Consider the following 16,961-nt stretch of genomic DNA (forward strand, 5'->3'; position numbering starts at 1 on the left):
GGCAACCAGGAGAAAATGTCAGGCGCACTAAAAACACAAACTGCTGAGGTTAAAAAAGAAGTGAACCGCATGACAAGTTCCTTCACCAGGCTCGTTTTCCCCAAATCGTGTCTGCGGACCTGCTCTTCTCTCTGCTGACCTCCCTTGCACTTGGCTTGCTAAGCCGACTGTTACATGGGAAATGCCAAGGTCACCATACCCACAGGGGGCAAAACCCACCATCACTTGGCTGGTTCCTACCTGCCCCCCTGCTCCAAGCACAGCTGGCCACCTGCCTGCCTTCTGGGTTCCGGCAGGAGGCCACCCACCACCCCGCCCTCCCTGGCGTTTCCTGCTCCGCCCTCAGAAGGATTTATGGTCCACAGCCACCACCGTCATCTCCTCTCCCTCCCACCCGACAGGTCCCTGCCACAGAATAGTCAGTGGCTGCATCTGAGGTGCCACCTCTGCTCAGGCCTCCCAGGTCCCCGTGACTCTGACCTGTGTGACGGGGCAAAGGACACCTGCCGCTTGAACAGCGCTCCAGCTCATTCCTTGTGGGCCGCTCAGTACATACTGGTGGGAAGTGAGCACACCAGCCAGAAACTTACACAGGGCTACGCAGGGCTGTCCGTAAACCTCACTTGTTTGTTACAATTATTACGGAATAGTGGTCAAATGTGCTTTGTAAAGGGCGGCAACTAATGACACAAACATACCTAATGGTGAGGGGCCCTCGGCATGGAAGTATCTGGTATCTGACATCACTAAGAGCCTGTCGGACACTCAGAGTCAGTGGGACACTGGCCGCGTCACATTTCTGCCCAGAAGCGGAGTCTCCTGCAGGATGGCCGGCGGCTTCTGGCTTTGGCTGGAGAACTTCCTTCCTCTTTGGTTACAGTGAGGTAACGCCAGCGTCACTCTTTACGGATCACAACAATCATGTACACGGCTTTTATTTTTTATTATAAAAACACATACAAGAGTTTTAAGAAACGATGACTATAAGACAAATCAGAACCACGGTGAGTTATTAAACCCATTTTCTCTGTACAGATACTAAAATTCCGAAGTGGAACATCACTGAATGTGAAACACATTGTAGCACTGTCCGTATGCACATGGCCCAGGGCTCGGCCCGTGCCTGGCTGTGAATCGTATGTACACGTCGCTCCCACGGCCTGCCCGCGAGCTGCCGCTCTCGATCTGCTTTCCTGACACAGGGTTAAACAGCTTGCGGGACTTAGAGACGTGAAGTAACCGCACTGACGTGAGTTCTCAAGGTTCTCCCGCTGGACTCGGCTCGAGCTGCACACTCGCCCTTGACGACTTCGCAGCCCATCGCCAGCTAAGGTAGTGGAGGGGTCTTCTAGTTCTCCTTTAGCCAATTTAGTTTTTCCTACTCATTCATTTGAGCGCAAAGCCCAGAATTAGCTCAGGAATCAAATCAATGCTTTTATATTAAATTCATTATAAAATGCCACTCATTTTTAAAAAGCTAAAAGGACACTTTCTGCAGCAAAAAAGGGCTTAGTTCAAGTGTCTGCTGTCTGATCGAGACACAGTAACACACTCCCTGTGTCATGTATGCACAACGGCCTTCAGTGAAATGCATGTGGTTTAGGGGAAGCGGCTGGGCCACTGCTCATGTGTCCTGCCTCCTTGCCACAGTGAGAAGAGCCTCTTGGCATGCTCTCTCTTCTGTATCTTTCTCTTGGAACCTCAGTTTGCATTCTGACAGCTGATGAATCTGTTTGTACTCGAGAATGTGAAGGCACTTCTGCGAGGCCGCGGCAGGCCAGGTTTAGCCGAGCCCCTCCCCACACAATGCGCTGACTTCCTCCAGGGAGCTGGCCACCACCGGCGGGACGCTGTGAGAGGTCTCTCTGCGCCACGCTTCCAGGATCTGGGATATTTCTGCTGGATTGCTGGGACTCAAGTCACAAAGAGCGTACACGGCTGCTAGCTGTATACCCCACGGTATATCTGAAAAGAGTGTTCACAGCAGTCATTACATAAGACAATGTTTGGTATTCAAAATTCAATAGTGTAATCTACTGAATACTCTTCAAATACAGAACACTCTCTGCCAGCAACGAAAATGAAATATAAAAGACCCACAGTGAAAAACTTAAGACTTGTCTATAAGTGGGGAAGAAAATGCAAACAGCATCAGAGCTCTCTGCAGGTCCCCAGAGCTGGCCTGCACGCCGAGGGCCTCCCCAGTGTCAGCAAGGGGCACAGGGCCAAAAAGCCCCTGCCCTCCCATGACCGATGCCAGGTCAGCTTTCCAAAGCAGTTCTGGAAGGATCGCACACCCATGTTTAAGTTTTAATAAAATGTGGTTTCCCCAAGCATTTGCCAAATACATAACTGCATTAAATATCCACTGGAAGTGTTAACAAATGGACTTTGAAAATGAAAACCATAGTGAAATGAGATCGAATGAAGAACAGCCGTCGTATCATAATTTCACATAGGAAATTACAGTACATGACTAGATGGCAGCACGTGACCATGGGACGTTACAGTTCTCATGCAGCATACGTTTACCTAAGAGTTATTTCATTAAAATGTAATTTAGTTAAATTTTAGTTCAAGTTTAATTCACTAAAATGATTTAGTTTAAAAATTTAGGTGTTATTTCATTAACATTCATTATTATATATTTCAGATGACTGTTAGTGATTTCATGCCCAACAAGGCAAACAGCTAGCATCTAAATTACACAGTATCACAACACCCACACAAATGTTAATGCTGAAAACAGAGCTAGTACTGCATCTTTAAATTACTTCGCCTACTCTACAAGGCAATTAGAGAAGCAGAGTGAGGCTCACAGACAAGACTTAAAAAAAAAAAAAAAAAGCCTACCAGTAAGAGAAACACAATGATTTAAAAACCAATTTAAAAACACAATGATTTAAAAACCAATTCGCAACAAGGTGCACGTGGGGCCAGGCGGGGCTCCGGGTCCAATGTCCACACTGCACACGGAGCCAGCCCACAGCTGTTATCTTCCTCCCTGTCCTCACCGACGGGCAGTGAGAGGCAGAGGGCCCACTGCGGACTCGGAGTCAGGCTGAGTAAGAGGAATTCAAGTGATTTACAACAGAAGTGTTACCTTCATCCCGGGCATGCTGTATGAACATACCGATAACCGAACTAATATTTTTCACAGCAGATGGAAAGCCTTCCTTCAAACCCAATTGGCCTAAACGACCTAGGGGAAAAAAAATAAACCAAAATATAAACAATCTGTGGTTAAATGTTGATCAACTTTTCATAAGAATTTGAAATGTTTTTCCTTTCGTAAAACATTATGTACATTAAGCTTACTGATTCTGAACTTTAGTTAAAATGGGTGCCTATTCTAAAGAGAAGACAGGTTAAACAGTAAGGCCTCAGGTCTCAAAAAAGCACCATCTGTCTTATGGGGTGTGACCAAAATGCCTACTCATCTCGTCTTTTACTCACATATACAGATGTTCTGCTTTCCCAGCTAAGTTATAACATAACAACAAAGGGAATTTACAGGGATGAATGGTTTCGGCAGGCTCAGTGTGAAATGGCCAGGTCCGAGTGGGTTAGAAGATGGCCTCTAAGACTCCTCGCATCAAACGCACACTTTGCTGCTGTAACGTGGCTGTAATGTGTGAGACAACGCTGTCACAACGTGGAGTGCGGTCCTCGGACCCCCAGGAGTCCTACCGTCAGGAAAACCTAGGGTTCTGAACCTCCCCCAGGGCTGAGACCTGCCTGATGGCGGAAAAACAATGGCTATAGAGGCCCTTCTCTTCACCAGGAGCCTAAGCCAGAGCAGCCACAGGGGCTCCAGGAAGTCCAGTCCCTCCCCACAGGACCTCGGAGGGGTGGGAAGTGCACGGGAAGCACGCCCACGGCACACCGGGCACACTGCTTGTGTTTGGGAAGGCTGTGCAAGGTCTCAGAGGGGCGGGGAACTCGCCCCGTCCTCCATGAAACACCCACTTCCCACTGGAAGAATGACAAAGTACGGCTATTCAGACGGAGGCAGACGTTTTCTCAACAATGAATAAAGCGAGCCTGTCACTGTGAGGAAATTTATCCTTGTTGGCAATGATAAAATATGAGCCTTTAAGCAAAATCAGAATTTTAGAGAAACTTCCATCAGCCACCCTGCTTGACAGCTTCAAATACTTAAGACTTCTCTGGTGACTTTCAGTGATGATATTCATGTGTTTTCTGGATATTGTTGACATTTGGAAGACCTGTGTGTATCAGTATTTCCAAGTGAGTAATGCCCGTTACAAAATCATGAAGGGGCATAAGGCACCTTCTGTGCCAGCGTTGCAGAGCAACGGGCTTTAGTGCAACGCAGAGGAAAGCTCACTGGCAGCGGGTCACGTTTCACACTGCAGCCAGCCTCCGACAGGGAGGAATGTCCGCCTGAGACTATCTGCAATGTCCACGACTCTGAGAAGACGACAAAGTCGCCGCCTTTTATCTATTACGTATCAGTACAAGGCTGGCTCTGCTCCATGTTCTTAACCCAAACAACAGATTGCAAGAGACTGCGTACAGCGCAGAGAAACCCGCTGTTTCACGGACCCAGACAGGACAGGGGTTTGCAACAAGCCCATGCCATTCTTGTTACTGTTATTGTTCGTTTGTTTTAGAAATATAGTTGTTTTTCATTAAAATTATTATTTATGTTAACATGTTTATTACTGTTCATTTTAAATGAGTAACTAAATATTTTTTAAATTTCTCAGCTTTAATTTCTACTACAACAATAACGGAAAGCTATAAGCTGAGTGACCGAAGTTCTCCTGGGGTCCTCACTAGGGGAACGGCACTCAGCTGAGGGCTGGGGCACTGGGATGACGCCTCCACCGGCCCCCTCATCTGGACCCCCCCCCCAGTGGGCCTGTGTACCCGCTGGCTTCAGAGTGGAGCCCCTGCGCCCCTGCCAGGCCAGGCCCACCCTCACGCTGCACGTGTGTCTCTCAGAGGCCCTGTCCTGTGACCACATTCTCCCTCAACATGCCCGTGGGGCTCACATGATTCTTTTCCCCATGTTCCTCAGTTCTCCTGGCTGGACTAATAATCAAACTAACACAAGACAGATTAACTGGAGAAAATAACCAAATAAACTATGTTTATATGGGGGTCCCATGAGAGTATGAGACCTGAGAGCAGACTGGGAAGTTGACGCTTAGGTGCCATCTTGAACTAAGTAAAAGGGGTGGTGGTTTCGGACATCAAAGGGCTGGAGGGCAACTCATGAGATACAAAAGCACATGGTTGGTAAATAATTGTTTGCTGGTGAATCTTTAACAAGGAGACAAAGAGAGGACATAGACCACAGGGTCCTTGCAGGTTCCTCCATGTCTGCCATGCCGCGTCCACATCATACGAGTTACCTGTGATGACACCCCCAGTCCTGGAGCAGCTCCTCCATCTAAATTCTATTTGGCAGGTTAGGGGGAAGGTCAAAGGTTTTCCTGACTTTTTCTTGAAAGTAACCAGCTTAAAATAATCAATATCCCAAAAGAAATATTTGGGGGTGGCAAACTGTTTCCCTTCACTACAAGCATCTCCCAGGTTTACATGTGAACCCAGGACACCAGTCACTGTTGTGACTATGGAGAAACTGAGGCACAGGCACCAGAGGCAGTTTGATTCCTGTATCCCCTCCAGGAACGAGCTCCAGGCAAGTCACACACACTAGGAACGCAGTGACAGCACACAATCACTGTACTGCTAGGATCCCTGAACACCTGGATAATTCCTAATCCCGGATGAAACTATAAACATCTGGAGAACCCTAGATAGCCTCTCGGTAAGGCTGAAAACAGATGAGCCTCAGAGATTAGAAATTTCAAGTTGTCCATCACTCTTAAAACTCTCTGGGTGATGCTATCAGACCGCTAACTACAGGCCACGGGACCTGTGTGCCCACTGAGACAATCCATCAGGTACACTGGGCACCAAACTGCTGGCAGACACATAGGCAGGCTGTGTGCCCAACACAGCTCTGGGGTCATCCGGCCCTGGGAGGGCTGCTCCCACATGCCATCTGACTGCACTAGGCCGGCTTCCTTTCAATTAAAAGGACCTAATGAATTGGGTTTCATATGCTATTTCAATTAACAAAGCTTCCAGGGGTAAAACGAGAAGAGATCCTAAGTCTGAGGTAGATGGTTTGGGGTAAAAGAGTTAAATACATGACTTGACAAAGATGACACACACATTTCCTAAAGAGATGGGAAGAAGAGTCCCGCCAGAAGTCAGGTCAGCGAGTCCAGGGCGGCTCAGCCATACTGAAACATGCTGTACCCGCCACATCAGAGACACCAGCACATGCTCCACGCACACTCGGGGCGCATGAGGAGGGCTGAGGGCCGGCAAGGAAGGAGGCCCAACCCAGAGCGTGGGACTAGGACAAAGGTCAAGTCCCCAGGGTTTTCATTCCTGAGTTAGATGCAGGTGTGCGAAGCGTACGGTGAGCTAGACACTACCAAAGAGAAGCTCAAAGACCTGGAAGAACATGGATAGAAATCAACAAGTCAGGTTTTCTCCCTGCAATTAGACACTCTAGCTTGCACATCAACTGTGAACACATTGTTCTTAATTCACATATGGTTACTTTGTCTTGTGTAGTTTTGTTTGGAGCCAGAAAATTTGTATTTTTACAAAAGCTTCTCAGGCGATTTGGATGGTCAGCCACCTCTGACACACACAGTGTCACGGGTGAGCTGAGGGACACGGCCGCACATGAGGCTGGCGCTTCACACAGAGAAGAGCCAGCTCCAGCCGGAGGACGGCCAGCCACCAGATACACAGCCTTCCACGCTCATCCTCTCTGTCACAATCAACAAACCACTGCGACTGTAACAGCAAAAATCGTATCACATTTTATAAGTGTGACTTCAAAAGAATGACATTCCTTTGAAAATTCCAGATACTTCATCTAGGTCAATGTATGCATTTATAGGCTTAGCATTGCTCCTAATTTCTTACATTGTAAAAGGTTTTGCAATTTAAAATGAATTAGGTCAAGATATAAACATTCTTTCCTGAATCCTTACGGATTGTGCTACCCAAACCAGGCTTCCCAGACACACAGGTGCCACCTCCCTGCTGAAAACGCCGGCGTCGGCTCTCCTTGCTCCTCACTGCTTTCTGTCTGGGACTGAAATTGATCTTCAGGGCATTCTGAACTGAGGAATTCAGGACAGGAAGTCCCGAGACAGCACCCACTGAGCAGTTTACTCAGTCCATTTGTGGGCCTTTATTTATCTTGGCATCGATCTCTTCTAATCCCTTCAGTCTTCACTCAGTTCTCACACTGCCTGGTCTGGTAACTTACCTCCAAAGTGTACTTTTCTTTATTTACAGTGAACATGAGATGTCACCCTTGAAACCAGGTTGTAGTCTTGAACCGTTTTATATATTTACGTGTCACAATGTGCTTATGTTTGCACGTGAAGTATGCACAGAGCAGGAATGTATGTTTGCTGACATAGTAACAAAATTAACCAAGGATAGTACATTTCCTACTGTCATCAATTTATAAGACTGACTTAAACATAGAACTTCAATATTCCCAAACTTTATTTCACATGGTATTATCTCGGAGATCTATTTAAACTCCAAAGACACTTAAAGGCCATAACTATCTTCAAGGACCTGAGGGGCCTTCAGGCAGAAATGAGACGAAGCTTGTGCTGGGGGCCCCCGGGCAGTGCATTAGTGCAGCTGCAGACAGGGAAGCCAGCTCCACGGACCGAGAGCCGGTGACCGACAGACCCCATTGCGGGGAGCCCCGCAGAGCCAGAGGGGCAAGGAGGGAAAGCAGGCAGGACGAAAAACCAAGCGTCTGCAGCTTTCAGGGAGGAGGAGAACCCAATGGCCACCCACTTCCTTCTCAGATCTAAAAAGAAAAAAATCTATGTCTCATTTAAAATATTTCTAAACAATGATTTTAATTTCTATACAGCTTAGAAGAAAACAAAACTAGTTTCCAATGCTGGAAGTACATAAAGTGATCCTTGCTGGATATGAAAAATATAGTGGTGTGATGGGGAGGGGGCAGGTAGCCTTATTTTAGAAAACAAATGAAACTACAGTATAATTTACAGCAATTTATGTACCCCATGTGTAAGTGTGTATGTATCTCTGTGTATATTAATATTAGTATCTGAGAAGACTTCAATTATATAGTGTACGGACATTACAAATCTTAATCTCTGACAAAAATGGACAAAATCATTAATTTATAAAGAAAGAGTATGCATTGGGAGAATGAATTAAGAGTCTGCTGCTGGCTATAAAATCAGTCAGTATGTGAAGTCCCAGTCAACAGACAAGACTGTCTGCTTACGCCCCTCCAAGGGATCATCGGTAACAAAACGACGTTCAGTGCGGAGACCACTCACCAATGAGCCTCAGCACTGATGCTATGATAACGTCAGGCGTGTATGCGATGTTCGCATGTCCTTTTCGGTATTTTATCCACTTATCCATTACCGGCCACAGCTCCTTACTGTAAAGTAATGACAACAGACACGCATATGAAAATGTGCACGCTCATCATTGCTCAAATATTAATAACCTATCCTAAAAATGGTCCGTGAGAGAATTAGCAAAGAAGAGGGACTTCTGAAGCTGTAACTTTTTAGGTTAAAATGAGAACACACTGGAAGCTCACACACTCCCCACCTCTCCAGGATGTCTGTGCCCAGACTGGCATAGGCTACAAACATCTATGCCTGCACCTTTGTATTCTGTTTCAACCCTTTTCACAAGATTTTGCACAGAGAAGCTGAACGATGTCCCCAACTCACAGAGCTGGACGTGGAGGGATCTGCGTTTTACTGAGACCTTCCAGACGTTAACACAGCACCTGTGACCTTGGCACCCAGTTTCTTGGGGATGAGCAAGGACAAACAGGCTATATTTGTAAAAGGAACTAAACCAGTGGAAATAATCAAACTACACTTTAGGTGGATTAAAGAAACTTTCTACTCACTTAAAACAGTGCCATTTCCTCTTTGCCTTCTCTTCTTTTAAAAATGTGTTTAGTTCTTACATGGTACTTATATCAGAAAAGTTAAATGCAGACAAAAGAAAAATGGAAAGTAAAAGCACCCCAAGTAACACATTCTCAGATAATGGTCACTCTTCTCATTTGGGGCTTTCTTCCCACACATTCTAGGTGTGCGTGTTTGTACAAACGGGGTGGAAGTGACGGGTGCTCTGGAAGCAGGGGCTGCAGTTGCTCAGATGGATCCTGAGAATCAGTGACATCACCAGTGGAGGGACCTTGACAAAACACCTGTGACTGGCACCATCCCAGGCGGTCTGCTCTGTCACTGGGGACAGAGCGGCCCCCGCTCCCATGAAGGGTCAGGGAGATGAGGCCCAGGTAGGCACTCACACGTCATTACACAGATGACACTGGGCAGACTTGTCACTCTCTTAGTAACAGACTATGAAACACTTCCATGTCAATACATGAAACTCCACTTAAGGCTATTTGATTATGGCTGCATCTCATTATATAAATGCACCCTGATTCTATTCCTATTATTGACATTTAGGTGTAAAATCTTTCCCTAGTGTTAAGGAGGGAAGAAAAGAGTGGAGAACAAATTTCCATAGAATATATTCCTCAAATATCTCAAGGATACGGACTGATCCTTGGGTGAATCCCTTCCACTGCCATAAACTCCTTCAAACCACCTTTTTCAGGCAGGGACTCAAGAAAACTAAGATCTGCAGAAGAGAAGTTTGACTATACTCTCCATTCTCCCAAGATGGTACATAGCCGGTGCCAGAACTCTCGATGCACCCAGACAAGTTAATTCATCACTTAGTTCTCTTCCTCAAACTCCAGGTAAGAAGAGCTGCTAACCTGGAATTCTGACTATTCCTGCTCATGTGGGTTTTGCCAGAGCATTTCATCTGTATGTTAAGGTCATGGCCATCTACACAGGATATTAGGAGACGCTGAGCATCTCCCTGAGGTGGGCACTGTCCCACGTGCTGGGGTAGGCCGGGGAACCAGAGTCGCTCCTGAGAGATAGTAGTAACTGACTATAAAGAAAAGTAGTGACAGGTCCCACAAAAAAATAAACCAAGGAAATGTGATAGTGATACTGAATGGGTAGTTTTATCAACTCTTATCCAAATCAAAATGTCATCTGTAAATGTTTCTGCTGCATTGCTCGTAAATGGAACAAATGACTCAGACTGCAACTCAACAGATGACTACAATTCACTTTACGTTCAACAGCCTGTACCTTATGATGTTGTCGTGTGTCCACACCCACTTCTGATAGCAGCAGAGCAGCTCGATGGCAAATATGTACTCCCAAGTGCTATCGCTCAGGTCCTCCCCGAAACGTTCGCTCGGCTGGAATTCTGTTTTTGGACATAACTGGATGGTCAGAAGCAGCTTAGAAACCATGAAGCCAACGTCTGCAGGAGCATTCTAGCAAATGAAGAAATTAAACAAACAAACAAGTAAATAAGGTTTAGAGTTCCAAGTATAACACATCTTATGTTAGTAATCTCAAAGAGTATAACAACCATCAGACGGATAATCATTTAATTTAAAAAGCCACCTTCTGAACGTCTCATTTTGAATAAGGGACAGTTTCTTAGCTATGGCACGTGTCCTGAACCGATAATAGAAGGGTGGCTGACAGGCCAGACAAAAAACCCAGGCAGGATGCAGAATCCAGTTGGTAGAAAAGAAACTAGTTGAAATCCAGACTGGGATTCAAGTTTTCATTTGAACTCTAACTAGAGATTTGAAGTTATAAAGTTGTCAAAATAAAAAAAAATTAAACTTTAAAAAAATGCTTTAAATTCTGTCATCTTTCTGACCCTAAATATCAGTCTGTTTTTCCCCCCAGAAATTCATAAAAGTGAATCAGACAGTACTAGACTCTTTTACCTGGCTTCTTTCACACCTGTGCGCATTTTTGCTATTTATCCACATTCTCGTATGGACTGACAGTCTGAGTGTTCCTTTCTATTGCTGAGTAACTCACCATACTGATACCCCAGTTTGCTCATCCATTCCCCTCTCACTGGACATCTACATTACTTCCAGCTTGAGGCTACAGCTAATAATGCCGCTCGCTAAGAACATTCGTGTACAAGTCCTGTGTGGACACAAAGGTGACTTCTCTTGGGTAAATGCCAACAGTGGATTTATCATTTTTTTCTTTCTTGTGTTACTTTTTATTGAGTTCTGTTATTAAAAATGAACAAGGAATTCTCAATATGTTCCGATACCTGAAAAAAGATGGAATCACCGGGTGCTTTCAAAAGGAGGTAAACCTGTACATGTTTTTTTTGTACATCTCTAATCATCTTTTCAACTTCTTCTTTGATAACTGAAAACAACTGGCTTATTATTCAAGTGTTCTACCCCTAAAACCAATTTTGGTTAAGTTTTACATTGCCAGACCTAGGAAATCATTCTAGGTTGCGGAATCTGTTGCTCTAGATTTTCAGGCTGCATCTCAGTAATTATCCTGGATCTGTAGCTATGTCTTCTTTTTCAGCTGAAAACTTGGATATTTTTGCTTTTCTCTTTTTTCAATAATCTGAACTGGGTTATCAGTTTTGTCAGTATTTCTAAAGTAATGTTCTTTTCCCTGTTTGTTCTACCTGATTACTAATACTTTTTAAAGTATATTCCTTTTTCCTAGATTCCTTCTCAGATTTTTAATTTTTAAGGTAATTATTAGCCAACTTTATCATTAGTTTAATAATAAAGATGTTTTAATTAAACTATTTTAATGAGTATAGGTTTTCCAAAAACTAGAGATCTTTGGTATGACAAGTTTTCCTTTTCAATGACTTGTATAAGATTGTGACTTTACTTTTAAGTTTATATTTCTTCCCAGGTTGTCCATGACTGTGTATCTACATTTCCAAGTAATTTCTATAGAATTTTTATGGAATCTTTGAATTACTTATGTCTAATTTTATTGAACTATTACCAAAGAATTTTGGGTGTAGTGTAAAATCTTTACTTTTTAAAAATTAAGCTTTTCATGTGGCCAAACTCATGACTGGTTTTTGTAAATGTGCCACAGACATAAGAAAAAAATCTATTCTTCATCTGAGTTTCCCTATTTATTACTGAATTCCACTGTATCTGTACTGATTTTTGTCTATCAGATCTGTTGAATTCTGTAAGAGAGTTTGGAAGTCTTGTACTATAATGGAATTTCCCCCTAAGGAGCCCTCGTTTTTCAAAGCTTTGACTTTATATTTGTATTTGGTAGGGCACAGGGTAAACACATTTATTAAAATTCTACATTCTTCGTAAATAATGTCCCTACTATCAAATGTGCATCTGGCTTCATCCTGAGCTGGCCAAAGAAGGCACCTGTGCACAGTGGAGGACCACACAGGTGACAGGCAGCCCCTGGGCCACTGGCGATAGGGGACGGGAGGAAGCAGATCTCTTCTGACTGCCGACTGACTGGAACTCACGGCACCTCACATGAATACACTCTGGTTTGTCAAGACAGACTGCTGAAAAGATGATTACAAACTTGCTTTTCAATATTTTCCTAACTTTTGTCCAATAACCTTTTCCTTTACTATTTATAAGAAAATGTTTAATAAATATTAATATCAAAAAATAGTGAAATACCAATCTAGTTATCATTATTAGTACATCAGTTACTAAAGAATACATGAAACACGGGAACAAAATACTTAAAACAAACACAAATTCTATCAACTAGAAAGAAAAGTACAGAATGCTAGATTCAGCAAAATCTTACAGGAAGGTGTTGAGTACCCATTTCCCCACCTCTCTAAGCACCTCCTATAGAAGCCGATGATTTGCACCTTTCCTTGGAGCCCCGACACACACATGAATACGTATGGGTTTAATCAGTGATAAATTAATACACAAAATAAACTGTGTTAAATTAACAGAGTACACAGGTCTATGAGTCTTCCCAAAGGGTCTCAGGCAAACTCAATGAACAAAATGCAAAAGTTGAGGCTAAAATGATATTTGAAAGAATCGAATGCAAAGAACATCATCTGTAAAAGGCCGTGGACCTGGTACAGGAGCAAACACTGGTGTTTCCAGAGCCCTGCAAGTGTGGGCAGGCAGTAGAGCAGCCCTCACCTTCTCCCAGCTGAGAAAAGCCCTGAGGCAGCTCAGGACCTCGCCCTTAGCGCGCTGCCTGGCGACTAGCTGCATCGCCTTATTGATCACCGACTGAGAGACAAACACATCGTGCCACATGTTCGCAATGAACAAAGTCAACTTTTCTGACTCTGGAAAATCTGTAAGAAGGAAAATAAGATAATAAGCCTTTATGTCTGATCAAGAAAATGAGTTACATACTAAGAACACATTTTAATAATTCCATGTGGCCTCCTGCAGCTGAAGTGCCCGGTGAGGCCTCAGCCGCAGTTATTTCGAAATCTTCTCTCTCCCCCCGCATCTCCCCTTTGGTGAAAATTCTTTAATTAAAATTGAAACATAATACATGGATATACGCTGCTGTATGAAATGAGCAATAAACTCTAAAACTGAAGATGAGGCAAACACCTGCTCTCCAGTCTGCCCAACCCCATAACCCTCCCACTGGGTTCCTGCCATTTCAGGCCTTTTTTTTAATGTATTTACAAGAGAACTCGCTTGTAGAACACATTCAGCTTTGGGTTGAAGATATATGTTTTATAAATTATGGATGATAATCCTTCTGTTGTAAACACCTGGTCCTATACTGCTGTTTGCCTTTTCTCTGTTCAATCAACTTAATAGAGGCATATGAGGTACGATCAAAAAATATAGTGAATGTTTAAATAAAAAATATTACAGTAAAAGACACATTGCCATTAATCCCCGTCAAAATACTCCCCCTCATTTCAAACACACTTATCCCATCATTCTTGCCACTTTCTGAAGCAGCTCTGGAAGTCCTCTTTCATGAGTGTCTTTAGTTGCGCTGTCATGGCTGCCTCGAGATCATGAATCATTTTGACTTTGGGGAAGAGCCAGAAGTCACACAGTGCCAGGTCCGGTGAATAAGGTGGATGAGGACACACTGTAATGTTTTTAACAGAAATTACCGTACCGGAAGCGATGTGTGACATGGAGCCTTGTCATGATGGAGGATGATTTACGGCACACTTAAAACATACCTTCTCTCAACCGTAGCTCACACCAGACCAACTGCACTGAACAAATTGAAACTTGTCACACACTGTGACTAAGGTTCACCTTGCCACTTTCTGTATTGAAGATCCTTGCCTTTCTGTTGGCTGGCACTTGGCAGCGGCATTCACTGTATGTTTTGGTCACACCTCATAGCTTCCGTACAATAAAATGCACTCTTTTTAAGCAGGCAGCCTGAGGAATACTGACACATGCAATGCGCCCACGTAATCTCCACCACAATCCGTATACAGAACATGGCCAGCACAAGGCTTCCACTGTGTGAGCCTTCCCAGTAGGCACTGCGTCCCGGGCGGAGACCGCCTGACCCCTGCCTGTCACTGTCGCCAGTCTGCCTCACTGATGCGGGGCCCATGTACCCTCTCTGTCTGGGGCCCAGTCAGCCCCAGGGACTCACGTGCAGTTCACCTGCGAGCTTGCACGCATGGGGTCCGTTCCTCTGTACGGACCAGTGTTCAGAGGCTCACACCTCCCCCTCGCTTGTCATTCCCCTGCCAATGGACACGTTTCCAGTCAATGGCTATCACGGATTAAGATGTTATGAATGCCTGTGCACTACTCCACGTGAGACTATGTCTCTATTTCTGCTGGATAAGTACCTGGGAGTGAAATTTCTGGGTCAGATGATAAGGTTTTAATATTATAAGAAACTGTCACAGGGTGTTGTAGTGTAGATTTACCAGTCAAGGTGAAGAGTTGTGTCCTGTTTGACGCGAAGCCACATTTTGCTTTTATCTGTCGTTTTAGTTAACACGGCCATGTGTTCAGACAGTGGGTAACTCACAGCATAAACTCCCCACACTACTTGGATCTGTTACGTTTGAAATCCTGCGTTCAGCTGGTGTACCTCCTCGTGGCCCAGGACTTCTTCCTGGGTTCCCTCTGTCCGGAACTCACTCCTTACTTTCCTAAATTTAGGATGTATCTTCTTGCATCTTCGCAACTCAAGCTCGAGTCACTAGGACCAGGAAAGCTTCTCTGACCCCTCAGATGCTCTCAAACACATCCCCCAAAGGATAACCTGTTCAGTCGGCAGAGAATGACTAGGGTGGGGACAGAGCAGGAACAAGACAAACAAGATTCCTGTCCTTGCAGAGTGTGCCTCCCGTGAAGAGTGCGATAAGAAACGAAAAGATTAAAAGTACACTGTAAGCAGGGCAAGTGCATAAGGAAAGAGACGATGGGTAAAGAATGACCGAGGGGCATGTGATGTCGCCGAGCAAGCCGTGACAAAGCTGCAGGGAAAGCCTCCTGAGACAGGCCTGAGTGAGAGGGGCTGGGGGCCTCGGAGGAGAGCCAGGAACGCAGCACGCACTGCCCACCACTGACAGCCCGAAGTGTGCATGTGCAGTGTCACCACGGACTGGCCCACCGAATGGGCTTGTCTACGTCTGGTTTGGTCCCCACTGAAGCCCTGACACCTCACATGTGCCCCATAACTATTTGTTGAATAAATCAGTGACTTAAAGAATAAAGAAAGAAACGAACTGGGCAAAAACCAGAGCAGCTTCGTGTACAGCTCTGGGAGTGATGGTTACACTCACCCACCCTGACTTATAAGCCCATACGCATCATGGGAATAAAAGGACAGGAATCTCTGCAATCTAGGTAAGATTGTCTGTATTAAACTGCATTGGTCTGTCACTTTACTATTTACAAACGTCTTCACCTGTGATCTGACATCATGAACAATGACTTCTACTGTGGCTGTTAGTGGAGGCTAAAGAAATGGTAGCGCAAGGAAAAGAGAAGGAAAGGACGTGCTCCTGCCCGTGTCTCTGTCACACTGCCCTCCTCTAATGCGCTTAATCCATTCCAGTTTCTGCTCGTTCCAGCTGGTGACACAGCTTGTGGTCTGACACTTACTTTAAAGCATCCCTTATCCTTTGTCAGCTATCCCTGCTTCTACAGCAGCTGCGCAAGGAATAAACCAATAAATGCACAGTAATGGGAGACCCTCTACTCTACGGAGGTAAAGTAAAATGCCCACAGAAGTAAGCTGTCACAGAAACTGTCCCAGTGGAAACACACACACCCAGGTGCAGCCAAGGCTGTTCACACCCCCTGATACATGTACAAAACCTAACTCGGCTTTAAAAGTGACAAAGCGGTCACGTAGCTAGAAACACAGATCCGAGTAGGAGGCGGTAAGAGAGCAGCGGGCCGGGAACATACCTTCCTTGAGGAGACTGTAGCAGAACAGGCGGGCTCGCTCCACGTCTCCCAGCTGCCGACAAAGACCCACATACACTCTGCACAGGGCGTGGATGTAGTTGTGCTCCAGAGATACTTTCTGAAGTTTCAGTTCTGAGAGAATAGAGTGAAGCAAGCACTCTGCTAAGTGCTGGAGGGGAAAAACCACAAAAGAGGAAGAGGCGATGTAGACATATTTACCTTTAGACTACTAAAAATGGCTACATGTTGCAAAATTCAGTCCCTACTAGCAAAATAAAATGTGCACGCCTTCGGCTGCAGACGGCAGTAACCGGTCACAACCCGCTCAGCAGGTGAGAGAAGGGGTTCTGGGGGAGAAGCGCACACTGCAGGCTGCGTGCAGCCACGGATGCTGCAGGTGCCAGGTCTGAGCACACCTGGCTACCTGTTGTCACCAGCACCACTCCCACCAGTTACGGTGTCGAGTTTCTACTGCTACCATCTGTGTGCAGTAAGCCGTCCCTACCCTAGTCCCCCTCCTGTTCTCTCCACCCCAGTCACCCGCACGCTGATCCCTCCAGATCTTAACACACTAGCTAACATTCATTTCCCG

The 16,961-nt window shown here is 45.1% G+C and overlaps 1 protein-coding gene across 3 annotated transcripts in view; it reads right to left on the minus strand.

Moving 5' to 3' along the window:
* Positions 1-924: 924 nt before the first annotated feature.
* ICE1 (interactor of little elongation complex ELL subunit 1) overlaps positions 925-16,961 on the minus strand; it is a 52,946-nt gene continuing 36,909 nt past the window's right edge. For 2 of the 3 annotated variants that reach the window (XM_019743375.2, XM_074329108.1), the window contains 6 exons: positions 16,370-16,538; positions 13,136-13,296; positions 10,269-10,459; positions 8,403-8,509; positions 3,104-3,202; positions 925-1,965 (listed from right to left, as the gene is read on the minus strand). In XM_019743375.2, the coding sequence (XP_019598934.2) occupies positions 1,784-1,965; positions 3,104-3,202; positions 8,403-8,509; positions 10,269-10,459; positions 13,136-13,296; positions 16,370-16,538 (909 nt within the window). In that variant the 3' untranslated portion in view covers positions 925-1,783. Of the gene's footprint in view, positions 1,966-3,103; positions 3,203-8,402; positions 8,510-10,268; positions 10,460-13,135; positions 13,297-16,369; positions 16,539-16,961 lie in introns of those variants that run through there. The other variant, XR_012495196.1, reaches the window with a different exon arrangement.

The sequence above is a fragment of the Rhinolophus sinicus genome, linkage group LG03 (genome assembly GCF_036562045.2).
Source record: "Rhinolophus sinicus isolate RSC01 linkage group LG03, ASM3656204v1, whole genome shotgun sequence".
Taxonomy (NCBI): Eukaryota; Metazoa; Chordata; class Mammalia; order Chiroptera; family Rhinolophidae; genus Rhinolophus; species Rhinolophus sinicus.